Genomic DNA, 21375 nt, shown 5'->3' with positions numbered 1-21375 from the left:
TACTAAAGCTGCTTTTTTAGCAGTTCTTTCATGTCTTGCCTGAGCTAATGGGAGAAAGGTGGCATCTGTGAGCCACAATGTGTGCACTGTGATGAGGGGTGCTGAGTGCCTAGGAGGGCAGACCCAGTAGGGGAGAGTTCTTCTCACCTAGGCCCAGGGTAACTAATGCGCAAAGACTGATGAGGTGGACTGGCTGGAGATGGAGCGAGGGCAATTTATCTGTGTCTCGTAGGAGAAGATAATGTGGATTGACTGCCTCCACCTCATGCCTTTTGGCACTGCAGAAGCTTCATTTTTCAGAATTTGGACTCAGTGTTCTGAATGCGAATTAAGATGATTTAATTAGAAACTGTTGTAGGACATTGAGAGGGTAGAAGTGAGGCAGAGCTCACTTTCCTGTCCTTTTGTCTATTTTCTGTGGAGAGCAAGGAGATGGGGCCAGGTGTGTCTCCCCCATAGTGTCCCAGGCCCCTTTCCCACATTCATGGAGTTAAATGGCAGTGGCAGTGGTGTGTTCTCAAACTCAGAGCTCCTCCTGCCTCTCCAGCCCTCTCATGGTTATGTAAGCACCAGGATCCTGAGTGAAATCTCTTGGCATCTGCTTAGAATAGATAGACGAGCTTCTGAGCCTATACTGAGCCTTGTTGGGGCGTATGGCATGAGGTCTTTGCTGCTGCAAGGCAGGCTCCCTGCAGAGGTCTCTAAGGAGACAGCTCAGGAATGACACCGCACCTACCTTATCTCTCTCAATCCCTTCTGGAAGGGGTGGGGTCGGGTGATGAGGCACCTGGGGTGGGAGTTCCTGAAGGGAAGGGATGCTTGTTAAAGAGGTACTACAAAAAACAAAACAAAACAAAACAAAACAAAAAAACCTGAAACCCTGATTTTTTTTTCACTCTGCTCAGCATGATTACCTCTTCCTGGCTTTAGGAATATCATTCATAGGCCCCTTTGCACAAGTAAAACAGGCTAGATAAACAGGCTTTCAATAAAGCCTAAGGGAAAAACAAACAAAAATGTCCCCCCCGCCCAAAGTCAGAAAAATTCATTCTCCAAATCCAGGGGTCCAAACCGAGATTCCGCTTCTCTGGCCTGCTTGTAGCCTCTGCCTGGAGTATGAGTTCTGATTACTGCTAAGGTTCCCCTTCTTTCCTTCCCGTCCCTGCCCTCCCCTTCCAGGGCAGGATTCGGGAGGAGTATTGGTTAATTGTTCCCAAGTAGACAGAGCAGTCTTGACCTTTTCTTAGCTGCCCACAAGCATGGAGGGAAACAGCTTATCTAGCAAGAGAAGTGACAATAATGGTGACATTTGTTAGCACTCAACATGTGCCAGCCTTAAGTCATCATCTCACCCAGCCTTAAGTCATCATCTCACCCAGCCTTATGTTATCAGGCAAAAGTGAAGAGTTCCTTCTTACTGCATGCCTTGTAACTCTCCCTAAGTGAAAAAATAGCTTTCTTAATTTTAAATGAAAAACAAAAAATGTGTTATTTAAAGCCAGATTAGGGGAACTTTCTCTTTAAAATGGCATTTGACCAAGAGTTTTCTCATTTCCCTCTAAAATACATAATAACACACAGAAAAAGGCAAAACTGACAGCAGCAGCAGAAACCAAGACAGGCCAATTGCCAGAGAAATTTTACCAACTACCTGTAATAGTCATGGAGCTGAAGTCAGAAACATGATTTGAAGCAAGCACATGTCTTGCTTTTTGAAACAGAGCAACAATAAGAAATTGGTAAAAGGTCCTTTAGCCTTACGCTGCTTTTTGCACCATTGACTCAGAGACCTACTGTCTGTATCAATCAACAAAGTAGACAGGGATCCCCTTTCTTCAAGGGCATTGTGTTTTGAGACAGTTGTGTGTCCCCATCCTTACTCCAAGGGTAGACTCCATTCAGCTGGCATTGTACTGGGCTACAAGGTATTTAGGACTCAGGAAACAAAAAAGCAGTAAAGAGAGGATGTCATCAGTTGCATCCTAAGAGGTCTGGTCCCACAAAGGAAGGGCAATAAGCAGGAATAGCAAACACAAGGAAAGCAATGCATTATCGGACCTAAAGATGTTCACACACTTCAGGCAGCCTGGAAGGGGAAACTCCCTACTACACCCATAGAGTAGTATAGGATGAATGCAACTGAGCCAGTACTGTGTACACCAACCATAGTATATCTCCAGCATCTAACAGGATACTTATCCTTCAGTTTTCCATGGCAGAGAGATCTTCCTACTTTCTATGTAATCTTAGGTAAACTTTTTCATTCATCTATTTACTAATTCACAGATATATATTATAGGGTCAAGTAGTTGTGGCAAAACATGAAAGATTTTACCTGAATAAGCAGGTTCTTATTTTACCCATGTCAAAGTAGCTTTTTTACTTCATTGCAAGCATTATTCATTCATTTGCCTTCTCAGTCATTCAACAAATGTTTATTGGATGTCTACTCTGTGCCAAGCCAGCACTCTATAGGTGCTGGAGATGCTGTGGCCAGTGATCCTCCTTCCAGGAGCCAAAATAAGAGAAATAAATGATCTTGCAAAGGTTTTATGGGCACTACTGGAGCACAGAGGAGGGGTACTAGGACAGAGACTCCTGTTGTCAACCAAATGCGTTCTCCCCATTGAACAGAATTGTAGCCAGGCACATGGCTCCCCAGTCAGGCTACATTCCCTGCCCTTTCTTGCATCCGTGTGTAGCCATGTGTGAATTCCTGCCAATGGCATGTGAGTTGAATCCTATGTGCCACCTCTGGTCAGGCCTTAAGATCTCTTCCATGCCCTTCTCCTGGAACCCAGATATGGTGGCGACTGAGCCTCAGCCATGCCAATGATGACAATGCCCTAGGGGAGTTGGCCCTAAGGGATGGAAGAACAATAATTTGGAAGGAACATAAGTCCCCAAGTGACCATGAGGAGCAGAGCTGACCTACAGCTTTCACACTGTTAGAGGATAGTGAAACTTTTTGTTCATTAGGCCATTGTATTATTGGGTGTATGGCAAGGTATCAGCACTAAGTCACTATCAGCTGTAACACTTTAGGTTAAATCAGTTCATGTGATTGCTTTCCCTGAGAACAATGACATAACGTATGAATCTAACAGACCGGAGGCCAGAAAGTTAAGAGTTGGAGTTTATGGAAGAACACAGAATACAGAATCAAATCTGGTGTGCTCACACTGGGTTCCTAATGTATACCACCTTGTTCACTGCAAGGTTTGGCAATAAAATAGAATAATATCAATGATGTCCTTTATGATGCTTTCAAGGAAAGTTAAGTAAATGGGTAAGCTATCTCCATTTTAAGCTTTGTTCCCATACGTTTGGCCCTTGTTGCCTTCCATCTGCCTGCCAGCAGACAACACCAAACCAACTTTGAGCAAACAAAATGTTTTCATACTTAAAAATATATTTTAAATTACAGAATTGGCCCATGCTTATTGTGAAATAAGCAATATAGAGGATGTGATGTGCAGGTCACACTTCCCCATTCCCTGGCCATGCTCAAGGAACCTCAGTCAAACATTTGGTGTGTCCCCTTCTTTCCTTTGACCTTTGCTAGGAGGTGTCAGAGTGGAAGCTGAAGAATGGTGGGGTCAAAGAGGTGGCTGATGTGGTTAGGAAATTGGTTATGTACAGGGATTGAGCAAATAAGTAATTACACTGAGGATAATGTGAGTCAAGTTTCTCATTGTTGGTGAAGGGAGTTACAAAAGCAGATATGGGGTGAGGAGTTACAAAAAAGGAAAGCAGGGAAACTAGAAGGAACCTGAGGTGTTTGGTTGGAGTTGGAGGTATTAGTGTGAACTCATGGTTTTAAATATATATGTACTTAGATACACAGATATAGCTATATGTATTATATGCATGTGCACTTACCTATGTATGTGTCATATCTGCAAAAAGGGCTTAGAAGCAATGACATCCAAAAAGGAATGAGCAACCAAGCATACAGATCTTGGTTTCTAAATCCTAACTTCCACTAAAAGAAGAATAGACTGATTCTTGGGCTGGAGCTGGGAAAATTCGAGAAGAGCCTTCCTGGTACAAGAAAGTGCACAAAAATGAGGGGGTCATATGAAAGCGACAGACGAGCCAGCTTAGAGGGCCTCCCATAGGCCAAATCTGGGACAAATTGAGCATTAAAATAATGATGTAAATAAATTACATCCTGTGAATAAAACAGAAATTTATGGGCCTATGCTGACATAAATACAAAATGAATAAATGAATGGGAAGAAGAGAAAGCTCTTCTTCACAGTAGAATGCCAATCATTTGGCTCTACTCATGGTGCTGGTTGATTCAGGCAGGAGTCAACAATGGATGAGAAGGAGTATCTACACACACACACACAAACACACACACACTCTCTCCCTAGAGAGAGAGAGAGAGAGAGAGAGAGAGATGGAGTCTTGCTCTGTCGCCCAGGCTGGAGTGCAGTGGCGTGATCTAGGCTCACTGCAAGCTCTGCCACCCGGGTTCACACCATTCTCCTGCCTCAGTCTCCTGAGTAGCTGGGACTACAGGTGCCCGCCACCACACCTGGCTAATTTTTTTGTATTTTTTAGTAGAGATGGGGGTTTCACTATGTTAGCCAGGATGGTCTCGATCTCCTGACCTTGTGATCCACCTGCCTCGGCTTCCCAAAGTGCTAGGATTACAGGCGTGAGCCACCGCAGCTGGCCCACAAAATATCAATTTAGGGTGAAAAAACCTGACACCACCACCTTGACCAGGCAATTAAGGTTAACATCACCAGTGGTGGGGCAGATCAACCTCATGTACTTCCTGATGTGATGCACTGAGAAGAGCCCAGCATCATTTATACGGAGTCCCTCCATGAAGGCATGGCTGGGGTCTGGACATAAGCAAATAGCAGAGAGCCCCAGGTTGAGGGACATACTACAGAATGAAAGGCCCCTACTCTTTTAAACTGTCAAGGGCATGAAGACAGGACAAGATGGAGGAAACGGTCCAGAATGAAGGAGAGTAAAAATAGGACAACAAAATAAAACTTGTACTCCTGGATTGGATTCCAACCAGAAGGGAAAAAGACATTGTTGAGACAGCTGGTGGTACTTGGATGGGGTCCATGGATTGTATGGTGGCATAGTACCAATGCTTACTTCCTAGTTTGAGTGGTTGTGTTGTGGTTGTGTGGAAGAGAGGCCTTGTTTAGGGGGAATACCCACTGGAGTATTTAGAGGTGATATGATAGCAGGTCTGCAACTTAAAAACTTTTAAAAAAGAATAGATCAATGGATGCAGCTAGACACTATTATCATAAGGGAACTAACACAGGAACAGAAAACCAAACATTGCACATTCTCACTTTATAAGTGAGAGCTAAACATTGAATACACAGGGACACAAAGATAGGAACAATAGACACTGGGGTCTGCTTGAGGGGAAGGTAAGAGGGGGGCGTGTATTGGAAGGATACCTATTGGGTACTAGGCTCACTACTTAGGCCACAGGATCATTCGTACACCAAACCTCAGCGACACACAATTTACCCACATAACAAACCTGCACATATACCCCTGAACCTAAAACAAAAAATGGAGAAAATATATTTTCTCAGACTTAAAAAAAAAAAAGTATTTTTATGCCTGGAAGAATTTTACAGAGGGCTTCCAGAAACATGTCTGATTTCCAGTTGCAAGATCAGAATGTTCCAGTTACATTGATAACCTCCAGAGAAACAAACTCTCATGAGTAATCTAGTCAAAACAGAAGATGTAGCTAATTATTTCTAAAATACTAAATTGTACTCTACTATTTAACAAGTTCGGGATCGCTATTTTCCAGCACATCTTCTGAAGTAACAACTGTGTTTGGCTGTGTTGACAATAAAAGTCTGTGTGGAAAAGGGAGAAAATGAATAAAACGATGTATCCCCCCACCCGCGAAAAAAGAAAATAGTTCAAATAAAATGGAAAAAGAATAATGAAAATGAGAATATTCACAGCGAGAAAGAGGGCAATGGAGGAAACGTGAAAACTTATTAAGTAGAGAGCGTGGCGAAGGGGACACAGGAGCTCTTAGAAACTCTTGCCATTTTCTCCGCAACTTTTATTTCAAAACGAATTCTTTAAAAAGTTTTGTGGCTATCCATCACATTTTTCCGTATACACATATCCAGAAGCTCAGGCCCCAACCCAGACTGATTAAATGGGAATTTGGGGGACTGGAACTGTGGCAAGTGGATTGAGAAAAACACCACCACCACGCTGCCGGCAGTTCCAGTGTGCAGCCGGTACTGCGCTCCAGTGCTCCCGATTCGCACCTGTGCGGCTGCTTCAACGCGATGCCTTGGCGCAGCCTCCAGAGAGCAGGCCGGGATTGGAATATGCTGCAGAGGAATGGGTGCAGGTGGTCCAGCCCCCGCCTCCGCCCCGCCCCCGCCCGGGCCTCGTGCGGCCCCAGGTGCGCCGGTGAAAGCCCTGCCTCAGCTGCCTCCACCTCGCCATGGACCCCGCGCCCGGCGCCCTAGATCCCCGCGCCGCGCCGCCCGCGCTCCTGTGCGCCCCGCAAGCCGAGGTGCTAGAAGACGTGTTGCGGGAGCAGTTCGGGCCGCTGCCCCAGCTGGCGGCTGTCTGCCGGCTCAAGCGGCTGCCCTCAGGCGGCTACTCGTCCACCGAAAACCTCCAGTTGGTGCTGGAGCGGCGGCGTGTGGCCAACGCCAAGGAGCGTGAGCGGGTGAGGGGTCCCCAGGGTCGACGCTCGCTCCCCCCTCCCAGTCCCTGCTTCACCACCAAACACTTGGTCAACACCCGGGGGCCCACTCACCGCCCACCCCCGCTCGAGGCGACTTCGAGCTCCCGAGGCCTCCCGCGCCCCCAGCTTGTCGGGAGAACGGCAGTGGCCTCCTTCCTCTGCACCTCTGTGCAGCTGCTCGTTGGCGGCCGCTGCGTTGGTCGCCTCGCCCGCTAACCCTCCAGGATTTGTGCAGGACCCGGGTCCGGGAGGGGACAGAGGAGGGGCGCTGACAACTTCAAAAATGTCTCCCTGGGCAGGTGCTTTAAAAGCTTCGCGCGCAGGGGGTGAGCTTTCATCTCACATTATAGGCTCTGGTGGGTGCTTGGGGCGCACAGGGATCCCCTTCGCTCCTTTTTCTGCTTTCTGCATCTCGGTCTCGAAGCACACACGAGGGTGAGGAGAAAGGGGGGCCTGACGGAAGTGACTTTTCTTTTTTAAAGTAACGAAACACGACGTCCCAGTGTGCACCCAAGACTCTCACTCAACTCTGTCAAGATAAAGTGACTTTCCCAGTCGAGCCGCAGCAATCTCGCAAACGGGAAGGGTCCTGTGGGCCGTGGTTGGAGCGGCACCTGCTGGTAGATTTTACTATCTCTAACGAAACTCAGCCCCAAACTTGGGAGACATGTTCTCCTTCCTAGCGTTTGCATTCTATGGGTTTGGTTGCAGCAGAGGCGAATCTGGGAGAGGGAAGGGTGAGGGGTGCAAGAGCGCACGTTCAGGCCTGGAACTGCGGAGAGAAATTCCGCCGGGGGCTGTTCCTAAGCACCCCAGGCCTTTTAGAAATGTCCCAGTGAATCAAGTAGGAGCTTTGCAGGGAGAGGGCAAGCGGAGAAAGGACGACAGGAGAGTAGGAGACTTCTCTAAGTCTCCTGCTTTTACTGGTACTAGACTCTTGATGGCCAGAACCTGTGATCTGATTTGGTGGCCCTACAAAGAGATTATGACCTAATAGTTTAAGTGGTCCTTCCCACTAGGAAGAAATTGTCTTCTCCAGAGAATCAGTCCTGGTTTTATCCACCAAAACACTAACGAGCTATATTATTGTTTATAATGGTAATATTAATACACTTGGAAAAGACAGAAATGACTGAAGAGGTTAAGCGATACTCACAACACAGATATAACTACTGTGAACATTTTTGTGTATATCCACCCAGTCTTTTTTTCTAGTTTTGTGGATTCATATATATATATAATTTTACAAAATTGTCATTCAGTACATATTTGTGTAATTTTTTCCACTTAACATTATCAAAAGCATTTTCTTATATTCTTAAGTATTCTTTCAAAGAATAGTTTTTGAGTGCATAGTCTGTCCAAAAATGGACCATAATGTATTCAGTCTCTTATTAGGCATGTTTGCTCTTTGTAGCTTTTTACTGATAACTATCGATGTAACTCTATGTGCGTGTCTGATAATTTCCTTAGAATAAAATGCTGCAAGTGAAATTACTGAGACTTAAGGCATATACAATCGAATGGCTTTTGATACAAGTTGCCCAATTCCTTTCTAGATAGGTTTACTAATTTTTATCCCTTCTTTTTTTTTTTTTTTTTGTTGAGACGGAGTCTTGCTCTGTCGCCCAGGCTGGAGTGCAGTGGCCGGATCTCAGCTCACTGCAAGCTCCGCCTCCCGGGTTTACGCCATTCTCCTGCCTCAGCCTCCCGAGTAGCTGGGACTACAGGCGCCCGCCACCTCGCCCGGCTAGTTTTTTGTATTTTTAGTAGTGACGGGGTTTCACTGTGTTCGCCAGGATGGTCTCGATCTCCTGACCTCGTGATCCGCCCGTCTCGGCCTCCCAAAGTGCTGGGATTACAGGCTTGAGCCACCGCACCCGGCCTATCCCTTCTTACAGATCTAGGACTGTGCTCTTTTTCATGCTATCCCTGATCCAGGGTATAATAAAACAAAATGTTACCACCTTGATACATGAAAAATGGCATCTAATTTCTGTTTTAGTTTGTAGTTCTTTGATTATTAAATTCTTTTTATACACGGACTGGTTGTTGTATTCTCCTGTGAAATGGCAAACTATGTCCCTTGCCTGGTTTGCTCCAGGTAGGATATACTCAAAATATATTGACTTTGTGGTATAGTGGGAACCAGTTCTCCCAAGGCCTGTGTCTCCCAGGGGGGTGACCATCAGAATTATAGCCCTTCAGAGACAGGGATTAGACGCTGGAGAATAGAGAAAAATAAAATATGAGGAGCCTTTGAAGTCTCACCAACTCTCTGGATTCTCACCCTTGCCTCTATATCATTAACTCGGTGGGGAAAGAGGTTGAAGAGCGGATGGCTCAGTGCTTGAGTTGACAAGTATTTGTACATTTGATTCATCAGCAGCAACACCACTTCTTGAGGACTTCCTATGTGCCGGGTTTGGGTGAGGTATCTTATGTGTACATTATATCACTTAATCACACCCCGCCCCAGAAAGCTTTGAGATATTTTCCACTTTGCAGATGAACAAACTGAGGCTTAGTGATGTGAAGTATTCCACACACTCTTGTAAGTGATAGACCTGGATTTTAAACCTGGGTGTAGTTGACTCAGATTTTAGCCACACCTCTACTGCCTCTGCATTATGATACAGCGGGTACACTCTCAAAGGAAGAGGAGTGAGGTCAGCATGAACGTGAATATACCTTGCAGCCCTTCTGCCCTCAGTACCAAGTTTATGCCATTCCCTCTTCTTTTACTATGAACTGCACTGCTGGTGGAACAGTGACTCTTTCGGGCATATGCCTGTTTAGATTTGCCCCTCAGACAAGGAGGCTGTGGAAACAACCCCCTTCTGTAGCTTGGGGAGATGTCTGTACAAATTGGCTTCTCTGTCTCACTGTGCCTTTTTGTTTTCTAGATAAAAAATCTCAACCGTGGTTTTGCCAAATTGAAGGCACTTGTGCCGTTTCTTCCCCAAAGCAGGAAGCCCAGCAAAGTTGATATCCTCAAAGGTGCAACTGAATATATCCAGGTTCTCAGTGATCTTTTGGGAGGAGCCAAAGACTCAAAGGTAAAGGTGTAAGATTTTAGAATAATGCTAGCCACCATTTATTAGGCCTTGTCTATGTACGAGACACTGTGCCAAGTGATATATGTATACTTTTAATGTTTATAACAATCCTCTGAGCTATTTTTGTGACCCTCATTTTACAGAGAAGGAAAACAAAAATAGTTAAGGGCCACACAGCTATGAAAACTCAGGACTGGGATTTGAACCCAGATCTACATGAGCTTTGGCGTTGAGTCCCTGACCATCTATACTTGCCTGTGGTCACTGTCCAGGGCACCTAGTTCCTGACTGTTGAATCTTTGATAGGATTTCTACAGCTGGACATAGGAGGGGGCTTTCCTAAAAGCACTGTGGTTGTTTCCCTACAGTAGAGTGCACATCAGACAGGACACAGGAAGGCAGAGGCATTTCTTTTCCCCAAAGGACCTCTCTTAGGAGAGACCCTCCCTGAGGCCAGCTGAAGAGCTCAGCAATGGTCTGGTGATACCATTCTGATGGGATTTTGCAACCATTCAGCAGGAATGACACAAATGGCCCTGTCAACTGAAGTATCATAGTGTCACCACCATTATCAGAGTGGGATAGCTCAGAAGTGTCCATTAGGCAGAGTAAAGTGTGGGCTGGTTTTATGGACTTGTTTCGGGGAGAGGCAAACATTGATGGGCTGAAAATGAATCAGTCATCTGGGGAGACAAAATAGGAAGAGAGAAAAGGCCTTAAAAATGAGCCCTAAGCAACTCTGTTGGTAGGAGGAAGGAATCATCATTAGAATGTGGCAAGAAGGTAGAGGAACAAGATGGGGTCATAAAATTGAGAAGAGAACCTTAGGAAACTAAAGGTGAGGAGTATGAGAGGTTACAGAGAGGCTGAGGAAGGCCAGGACTGGGGAAGGCACCATGTCTAGCACCTGAAAGGTAAAAGAGAATTGGGCTGGGCATTAACTTGGAGGAGACTGAGGGTGCATGATTGGTAAATATCTGGAATCCAAGCAGATTCAGAGGAAAGTGGCAAACTTCAAGTCCATTTAACCTAGCAGTTCAAAGTGGAAAGAAGAACCACCCCCCCCCCACCTCCACTCCCCCTACCCCCTGCCAAAAAAAAAAAAAAGGGCAGAAAAGTTGTTAGATCAAGTGAAGGTCTTTCCTAAGTAGAAATTTGATCATGTTTAGGAACAGAAGGGAGACACTAGAGAGAAAAGAAACAATTATCCTAGAAATTTGGGGCAGAAATCTCCAGGTATATCATAGTACCTTTGAATATTTTTTTCTTCTCCATTAGTCCTAGCCAGGTGACTGCTAGAAAGCTACATTCTGCAATGGCAGGAGTGGATTGTCCTGTTGGCCAAACTGGATGGTTGGATTGTGTTATGGTCACAGTGTTTGGACATGTGCAGGTGGCTACCTTAGTTTTTTCTTGCATGTTAATTGTGTAACAGAAGTGCTTTGCTCATTGTAAAACATACAATCTGTTCCATGCCATAATATGTTTAATGCAGTTACCTATTGCATAACATTTTAAGTTTATAGGAGAACAAAATACGGTCAATTGAACAATGCTTTTTCTCTCCATGGTAACTTAAGCATTGCCCTTATCACTTAAATGAAACCTCATCAGTTAAAACTTGGAAATGTATTGGTTTAAGTCATCAAAATCTTTCTGTCATATTATACTGTTTGACAACTAAATATGGTTTCCAGAAACAAGACCCAGATGAGCAGAGCTACAGTAATGACACTTCTGAACCACATATATCCTCGGCTAGAGAGCTATCAAGAAACATCACCCAACGTATCAGCTGTGCTTTCGGCTTGAAGAATGAAGAGGAAGGGCCTTGGGCAGATGGTGGCAGTGGTGAGCCGGTGCATACTTGTCGCCAGGGTGTGATGTCTACGACTGACGTTATCTCCCCAACCAGAAGTCTGGTAAAATATTCCTTCTTAAGTAGCCATACAGATATCAAAACCGTAAAATGTATACTTTGAGATATGAGTAATTTTTCCATGCTAAAATGTGATTAAAACAAGATAATTTTATGAAAGCCCTTGGGTGGGGCAGTGGGGTTTACTAGTTTGGGAGATTATTTTGTTTCTAAATTAACTGGTAAGCAGCTCCAGGGAAGGGGAAACTCCTCCAGAACCACCCAATACAGACCTAAGTTTATCTTTTAAATGATCCTATTTAATCCATCAAAAGGTTTTCTGGACTCCGTGGTCTCCAGAAAAAGAAGTAAGTAGCTTGCCATACATAAAGATGCATGCTTGGTGATACTTTTGTGTGTGTGTGTTGGTGGGGGTTGGAGCTGGGAGGGTGGTGCTGGTTGTAAGACAACATTTTAAATGAAAGAAAGCAGTTTATTGTCTCTTACTACTTTGTCAACTAAAGAGACAGCTGGAAGTGGCAGCATGCTTCTCCAAGTCCAGAAGTGGACTTTTTGCCCTTGCTGTGAACTGGTATACATAAATGAGGCCCCCTGCTCTATCCTACCCAGCAACACAATTACTATTGAAATAAGAAAGGTGTATAGGAATATGCAGTAAGCATGCCGTAACAAACATGTTGCATGGTACGATATAAGGGACAGTGGGGACTGTGGAGTCACAAATGGTGGTTGGAAGGAGGCAGTTTAGGTGAGCAGTTGAGAGTATGCTTTGGAAACAGACTGCTAAGGTTTAAACCCTGGTTTTACCACTTGCTAGCTGTGTAATCTTGCATGAGCTGCTGAATGCCTCTAATCCTCAGTTTTCCCCATCTGAGCAATGGGTATAATAATTGTACCTACCTTGTATATAAGATAACTAACTTCAAATGACATAATGTCAGCAAAGTATCTGGCATAATACCTGTCATGTCATTTGGACAGATACCAAATTTTCTTGACTCATGAGCAATCAACATTGATTAGTGAGCAATAATGGGCCGCAGGTATTCCAGCTCTGTAGCCAGTGTTTTGAGTTTTCTCACTTGGCTCTCACCAATGTTGTGCTCTGATTTGAGGTCCTACAGGCTTCTTGCTGGCTGGTGGGGGCAGGGGTGTGGGGAAAGCGGCAGTGGGCGGCCTTGGCTTCCATTTCTGATTTGATTAATGTGTTCTAAGGATTCATTTGTGCATATGCTCAGTCTAGATTTTCATATTCTGACCACTTGTGATATAAGATTTCCCTGGCCAGTCAACCCATAGGAGACAGAATTCCTGTTGCTGCTACGTAAGCTGACATGGAATGACTAAGAACAAGAACAACAAAAGAGTGGGGCCAGGTGCGGTGGCTCACAATTGTCATCCCAGCACTTTGGGAGACCAAGGTGGGCAGATCACCTGAGGTCAGGAGTTCCAGACCAGCCTGACCAACATGGTGAAACTCCATTGCTACTAAAAATCGGGCATGGTGGTGGGCACCTGTAGTCCCAGTTACTCAGGAGGCTGAGGCAGGAGAATCGCTTGAACCCGGGAGGGGAGGTTGCAGTGAGCTGAGATCATGCCACTGCATTCCAGCCTGGGTGACAGAGTGAGACACCGTCTCCAAAAAAAGAAAAAAAAAAAAAAGTGAAGAAATGACCTGAGCTAGACCTCGAACCTGACTATCTAAGAAGAGTAATGCTTCTGCAAATGCTAGTATCAAGGTAAAAATCTGACTTGCACTTAATCCTCATTGATCCTCCTCAGGTAGGTATCATCATGTCACTCTCATGGTGAGCCACCTGGCTACACCTTCCTGCCAGTCCTGTTGGACCTGGGCTTGGACAGGAGCCTCTGCAGTAGCAGAGCAGGTCTGTGCTTGGCAGTACTAGTAGCAAGTACGTATGATGGGAGGTCCTGGTTTTCCGAGGATAATTGATCCTGGGCATAGGCCATGTACAGTACACTAATTTAGAGTGGGGACTAACATTTCCTAGTAAAAGCCAGAAATGTTCTGACTGGAATTTTCTTCAGAAAAGGGAATAAAACACTTAAGTTTTAGTCTTTTTAGCCAACCAAGTTTGTTGTTAATTGGAAGAGTGCTAATTTGTAGAATGAACCAAGGAAGACTCGACGTTTGAGATTTTTATAGACAGTGCATGTCACTACTGTCAAGTATGACTTCTGAGGCCTGATCGTAAAGAGTGCCTTTTTTTTGCAGAAGCATTCCAGAATTTCATCAGTTTTGTCAAGGATTTTTCATCCTTTTACATTCAAATCATTCTTTTTTTTTTTTTTTTCTGAGACAGAGTCTCGCTCTGTTGCCAGGCTGGAGTACAGTGGCACGATCTCGTCTCACTGCAACCTCTGCCTCCCAGGTTCAAGCAACTCACCTGCCTCAGCCTCCTGAGTAGCTGGCTCACACCACCATGCCCAGCTAATTTTTGTATTTTTAGTAGAGATGGGGTTTCACCATGTTGGCCAGGCTGGACTCGAACTTCTGACCTCATGATCTGCCCACCTCAGTCTCCCGACATGCTGGGATTACAGGCGTGAGCCACCGTGCCCAGCCATTCATTTTTAAAATTAAAAAAATTAGTCTGAAACAATAGTCAACTTATAGAAAGTTTGCAGGTGCAGTACAAAGAACTTTTTTCCTGATACATTTGAGGGTCAACCTGATGTCCCATCGCCCCTAAGGCTTCAGTGTACATTTGTTACAAACAGGACATTCCCCTGCGTGGCCACAATGCAACCACTAAGTCTGGGGATGAATGTTGTGTTACTGCCATACAATCCTCAGGTCCCATTCAAGTTTCACCAGTAGTCTCAATAATGTCTCGTCTAGCAAAAAGACCCAGCTGAGAATCATGAATTACGTTTAGTTGCCATGGCTCCTTCGGTCTGGAAGGAGAGTTTCTCAGAGCTTCTGTGACTTATAACCATGTCACGTTTGGAGCTTACCAGGCCAGTTGTTTATTATAGAGTGTGTCTTGATCAGCATTTGTCTGTTTCCTTTTGATTAGATTCAGATATGCATCGTCAGCAGGAATAACAAAAGTGATGCTGTTTTCTACTCATTGCATCCTGTTACATGGGGCAGATTTTGATTTATTCTATTTCTAATGATATTCACTTTGATCACTTGCTTAAGGTGGTGACTGCCAAGCCTTTCACTTTATAGTTAATCTTTTTCCTTTGTAATTAATATGTATTTTGTGAGGCGGTGCTTTGAAACTACGTAAATATCTCATTACTCATCAAACATTCTACATTTATCAAATTTGTAATTTGGAAATAATTATAGATTCACAGGAAGTTGCAAAAATAGTACAGAGAAGCATCCGTAGCCCAGTTTTCCCCAATGGTTGCATCTTCTATAACTATAGTATAATATCAAAACCAGGAAATTGACATTGGTACCATGTATGCATAGTTGTATGTTGTTTTATCACATGTGTGGATTCATGGAATCATCATTGCAATCCAGATGCAGAACTGTTCCATCACCACAAAGATCTCCTTCATGCTGCCCCTTTATGGTCACACCCACACTCTGCTCCCAACCTTCCATTCTTCCAAACTCCTGGACGTCACTAATCTGTTCTCCACCTCTATACTTAATCTTGAGAATGCTATAAAAATGGGACCATACATTATGTGACTTTTAGAGATGGTCTTTTCCTGCTCAGATGATGCCCTTGAGATCATCCACATTGTATAAATGTTCCTCTGCTTTGTGCTGAGTAGTAATCTGTGGTGTGGATGCGCCACAGTTTAACTGTTCACTTAAATATTTTAGAACATTTTGGTTGTTTTTATATAGACATTTTTATATTAGTATGAGCTCATGGTTTTCTATTTAATTCAGTGGATTGTTATATACTATCATTTTTTATTACGTTATTGCTCAAATTGTCCCCACTGTGGCCAGCGAAAGCTCCTTAAGCTGGCAGTCTTTCTGTTTGATATGTCATCATAATTATTTGATCATTTCCTTTTTTTTTTTTTTTTTTTTTTGGCAGAAGATGTTCCAAGCTCATCTTGTACTTTTCCATCCCAGCCCTGGAATCAGTCACTTATCTGAGGATGCCCCTGTATATAACCCGTCTCCCATTTCTGTTGCCATCCCCTCACCACATGGCTGTTCTCCTCACCCCCTTGAACTTTAACACTCGTGGCAAGCTGTACCTCCGCAAAAACCTCTTTCTTGGCTCTGACATTCCACGCAGGTCCCCCCATATGTGAATTCCTCCTCTCCCTGCTCTGGCGAAATCACCTGCACACGAGTGCCTGGCCTACTCCGCTCAGGTTTCCCTACTCCATGCTGAACTGCCCTTTTCCATGGACTTTTTACCCAGCTTGGGCTCTGAGTCCCCAGGCCAGGCCTCCACCCCTTTCATGGGGCTGCCGTTCCCATCTGATTGGGCTCTACCATGTTTGCACTGGCCCACACCCTCTGTGTGAACATGCCCCTCATCTGCTGGGTCTCTGATATCCTATGCTGGGCTGCCTCTATATGTGGGTGCCATCTCACCCTGCTTGGGCTCTGATACCACCTCACTTTGGGTCACTGTGGCTTCTAACTACCTAACTGTGACCCAACTAATGACATTAGTACTGAATTGTTCAGGAGGGAGAAGAACTTGCATTTTCTTTGAAGTACCTATTGTGCAGCCGTCTTTCTGGCTAGTTTTCTCTTTGTTAACATTTATCTCTGAGATATTTCATTATATGTGAGTTGAGCAATTGTTTAATATCACCTTTATTAACTTTATAAAAAGTTTGCATTTTACAGTCAGGAACCAGGATGGGCTCAAGATAAGAAGTGTCCAAGGAATTGATGCTCAGGCTGACCTTTATTTGACAAAAGGATCCTCATAAAGTTTAGCCCAGCTTTCCTGAAGGGCTGACTCCGTAAGGTTTCAGGATCCTGACCAGACTAGAGAACCGGTGACAGTTAACGTGGCTCATTGGACAGAAATGCTCGTATCCAGAGGAGCTTAAGATGTGGGAGGCAGGCCCTCTCCAGCTTCAGTTTGCAGGAGTGGTACCCTTTTCCCTGCCCTTGATGAGGACCCGGGGAGTGAAATCCTGGTGGTGGCAGGGACGGGCATTTTGGGGGATTTGGAGATGGGGTCAGAGCAGGCTGTGCAAGATCAACAACATTCCTGGGAGGCAAAGTCCTGAATGAAGTACATGAGAATCTGCTGATGACAGGGATGGAGATTAACTTCTGGGGCCAGAGCAGGTTCACTAGGGGAATGAATTGGCATGTATTCGTGCAGACAGAAAGGACCATGAGCCATGTGAAGCCACAGCATATGGTGTTGGTAGGAAGAAAAATTAATTTCAAGGTCCAGGAGAGGCCTGCTGAAAATTAGAACTTCGAAGTGTAGGTTTTTGCCGTAGTGGGGTTGGCGTTGCTAGATGGCAAGGTGTTTGCTGTCTTGCCATTGTATATTCCTTCTCTTTGCCACCTGTGGTTGTGCTCTGGCATTTCAGATTATGCATGGCTCTAAATTTTGTTCAGAGCTGCCAGTGACACTGTAGAGACCATGTCTCTAGACAAAGACCACCCTCAATTTTGGAGTGAGATGCCAAGAGCGCTGGGGCTTGAGGGCCTTTGGAAAAGGACATATGGAGAGACATAGTGTCTGTTCCAGGGGCCTGGGTATGCTGCCAGTGTATACCTCCAAACTCTGGCATGTCATGGGAATGTTCCTGGAGAGAGTTTCTGAGAGAAAGAAGCCTATGTGGATGGTAGACTCCTACCACTCCTGTTCCAAGTTGTGGTAATCTGTGAGATTAGTCACTGGGGGCATTTCTTCCTATAGCATTTTAAGCTCTGAAATGAGATGGTTTAGCTAGTTGGGATGAATTCATTAGTACCTTGGGAAAGCCCTGAGCCTCTTCTGTCGTCCATCTCATATCCCCCCAGGTAGTGGCTCTATGCGATGGTAAAAATTCTACCACAGTAAGTGATGGGTCTCCCTTTGCTTGAGAAGAACAGTCATCTGCCCTGGGGTTCGCTGATAGCCTATGGGGCATATTCTGATGAGATTAGTCAGCCCAGTATTTTCCAAAGTTGTTTCCTTTTTAATGGGGTGGGTGCTTTCTGGTTTGTCCCAGTCCTCCCCGCTCGTTACTACACCACAGTAGCATATTTCACCTAGTAAGGTGTTGGGTTTTGCTGCCCTGGTCTAAGGGCACAGTGGCTCAGAGGAAGGCTGCTCCAGCGACTGCATTTATAGCCCTGGGATTTTACTGTGCTCTCTATACTTTGGGGATTTAGGTTCTGATGCTGTGATGGTGCCTATGCTTGTAGTTCTCTGGGACTTTGGAAAGGTGAGCCTTGCTTTTCAGATTATTATAGGAACAGGGACTGAACTCTAAAGCTGAGTGAGCAACGATTTCTATTTACCTCCATCTCCCTCATCAAGCCTGGCTCAGTGGGTGGAGGAATGTACATTGGATAATATGTCAAATTCTGCAGCCACGCCGCCAACAATTGGAGTGTGCCTGCCTTCTTAAAGACATTAAGCAACAGACTGGGTTTCTATTCTTCAGACTACCCTCTTCTTGGACCTTAAACTCTTTGGCTTAGATGAGACCAACAGCCAATTTTTAATGAGCTGTGACAATAAAGACAACATTTATAAACTTTGGCAAGTTTTCTATTCTCATACTTAAATATTACATTTCTGAAATTTTCCAGCTAACTCTTAAAAATAAATGAAAACAAATGTTCTAAAATGCACTAGACTATAGGCAGTATCCAGTCATCCTTTAATCCTTCAGGTAAATATATATAAATTTGTCTCTTAAGTATAAAAAATTCTAAATATGTAAAAAATTAAAATTTATTTTAAAAATAAAGCTTCTAAAGCTAAGTCTGAACTATAAAAAGAAAGGTTGATCACATGTATAGTGGAAAGACTCGATCAAGATTAGAAAAAAAAGCTACTCATACATATTTTCTGTCAGAGACTGTTCCTGGCAGCATATACATATTAACCTATTTAATTTTCACAACCACCCTGTGCTATACAAACAATTATATCCATTTTACATGTGAGGAAACTAAGGAACAGACGTAACTTGCCCAATATCGGCAAGTCAATGAAGTGTTGGGGTTGGGGGGATGTGGGTATAACAGTGTTAAGTCCTTTTTAATCACTTTCATTCTAACAAAACTGAACCTTGAAATGTAAAGGAGGGTGGACTAGAAAATAGATAAATGTTTAAGGCTAAGTTAAAGCATTTGATTGCAGTGCTTTACCATCCATAGTGATATATACTTAATGGATTTCAGTATCCAAACTGCCTGACCATGACTTGAGTGGCTTTATTTTTCAGTCATGGGTTTATTTTTTCTTCAAGTTGAGAGTTTCAGAAAATTGAGCAGAGACAAAATGATCTTGCCACGCTAGTAAAACCCTGATGGAAATACACTAAAATCCTTCCAATTTCTTTTCCTTTGCAACTAAAATTAAAAAATTGTCAGATACATAACATTGTGTGCCTGTTCTTGATTTTTCTATCACTGGCATGTTTATGTGACCCATTAGGTGGGACAATTGTCTTACTGTTGGCCACTATGTTCTCAGTTTTTTTGTTCTCATAAACATGACAAATAACTGATGTGTTTAGCCCTTTCTGTATTTTGTATTGTTTTTGCAGGATAGATTCCCAGAAGTAGAACTGCTGAGTCACAGGTAGGTCACTCTATAACTTGATGCATCGTGCCAGTTTATAACACCACTGGCTGTATAATAAGAGTGCTAATTCCATCACATTCTTACCAATGACCTCTATTAAAAGATGGACTCTTAATGGGTAAAAAAGTGGTATCTTTAAATTTAAACATCTTTGATTACTAATTAAATTTTTTTTGCATATTTCATTATTGTATTTCTTTTGTAAACTGTTCTTATTTTTAACTATTTATAATGGAATTTTTTCTGTGTTTCAGACTTCCACAAGTATGAAAAATGAAAAGGCCCAGGGTTACCTTCTAGAGACAAATAAATGCAGTCTTGAAAGTTTTGGAGTCTTTTTTTTTTTTTCTCTCTTTAGCGTTTCACTCTTATCACCCAGGCTGGAGTGGCATAGCATGATCTCGGCTCACTGCAACCTCTGCCTCCCAGGTTCAAGCAATCCTCCTGCCTCAGCCTCCTGAGTAGCTGGGACAGGCATGCACCACCACGCCCAGCTAATTTTTGTATTTTTAGTAGAGACAGGGTTTCTCCCTGTTGGTCAGGCTGGTCTCGAACTCCCAACCTCAGGTGATTCACCCACCTCAGTCTCCCAAAGTGCTGGGATTACAGGCATGAGCCACTGTGCCTGGAGGGAGTCTCTTTTTTAAAAAAGAAATTTTGCAATAATGCAGAGTTTAACAATTACCCTTTTAAATAGCCTTGCCTGTCTCAAGTTTACTCCACTCTACTTTCTCCTTAACTTCATGCTTCGAAGAAATAGGCTTCAGGGGCTTCAGCCTTTGCTTCCAACTCATCATCATCCTCTGGGGACCTACATCTAATATCTTTCAGTCCATCTTTTTTTCATTGCTTTGAGAAATAAGTGACTGTTACCCTTCCAATAGAAATTAATAGAAATGCAGACTTAAGCTAAAAGAGTTGTAAACATTGGCCAATGGGGGTGAGAGTTTTCAAGTGTTTTTAAATACCCAGCTAAGGCCAAATGACACCTTTTGTGCAAGGTAGACAGCCAAGCACCTTGAGACTTCGTCTTTATAACAGTTGCTCACAAAGACATAGTACTTATTATATGCTGGATTCTGTTCTCTATGCTTTCCATGTGTTAACTTGTTCTTACAATAAGCCTAAGATAAAGGCATAATTATCCCCATTTCACAGATGGGAAAACCAAGGTACAGAAAGTATCATTAGCTCAGGTTGCCATAACAAATACTATAGACGGGGAGGCTTAACAACAGAAATTTATTTCTCATAGTTCTAGAGGCTGGAAAGTTCAAGATTATGGTCTGGCATTGTTCGGTTTCTGATGAGGGCTCTCTTTTGGGCTTGCAGATGGCTGCCTTGCCACTGTGTCCTCATATGGCAGAGAGATAGCTAGCTTTGGTTTCCCTTCTTATAAGGGCACGAATCCTATTGGATCAGGGCTCCATCCTAATGACTTCGTGTAATCTTAATACCTCCTAGAGACTCTGTCTCCAAATACAGCCTTATTGGGGATTAGGCTCTCAGTATATGAATTTTGGGTGAACATATGCTGTTCATAGCATTCTGCCCCTAGCCCTTCCCCCAAATTCATTTTCTTATCACATGCAAAATATATGCATTCCACCCCAACAGCCCCCAGAATCTAAACTCATTCTCACATTAAAGTAGTCTCATCTAAATATCTTCTAAATCAGGTATGGGTGAGACTTGAGCTATGATTCCTATCTTTCTCTAGCTGTGAACCTCTGAAACCAGACAAGTTACATGTGCCCCAAACACAGTAGTGAGACAGGTGTAGGATTGACATTCCTATTCCAAAAAGGAAAAATAGGAAACAAAGGGTTGATGGGTCCCAAGCAAGTCCAAAACTATTGAGGCAAATCCCATTATATCTTAAGCCTCAAGAATAAATCCTCTTTGCTTTGATGTAGTGTCATCCTTGTGGCTTGGCAGGGTGACCTGCCCTCAGAAACTGAGGAGGAGCTCAGCTCT

The 21375-nt window shown here is 43.8% G+C and overlaps 1 protein-coding gene across 1 annotated transcript; it reads left to right on the top strand.

The window, feature by feature from the left end:
- Positions 1-6472: 6472 nt before the first annotated feature.
- Positions 6473-19725, top strand: FIGLA (folliculogenesis specific bHLH transcription factor). Its single transcript, XM_033176788.1, has 5 exons — positions 6473-6706; positions 9631-9783; positions 11481-11705; positions 19361-19395; positions 19653-19725. Exons 1-5 carry the CDS (start codon positions 6476-6478, stop codon positions 19666-19668), a joined length of 660 nt encoding a protein of 219 aa, XP_033032679.1. The 5' UTR covers positions 6473-6475; the 3' UTR covers positions 19669-19725.
- Positions 19726-21375: the final 1650 nt, after the last annotated feature.

The sequence above is a fragment of the Trachypithecus francoisi genome, unplaced genomic scaffold, assembly GCF_009764315.1.
Source record: "Trachypithecus francoisi isolate TF-2019V2 unplaced genomic scaffold, Tfra_2.0 Lachesis_group17, whole genome shotgun sequence".
Lineage (NCBI taxonomy): Eukaryota > Metazoa > Chordata > Mammalia > Primates > Cercopithecidae > Trachypithecus > Trachypithecus francoisi.
This window is presented reverse-complemented; position numbering and strand designations above follow the sequence as displayed.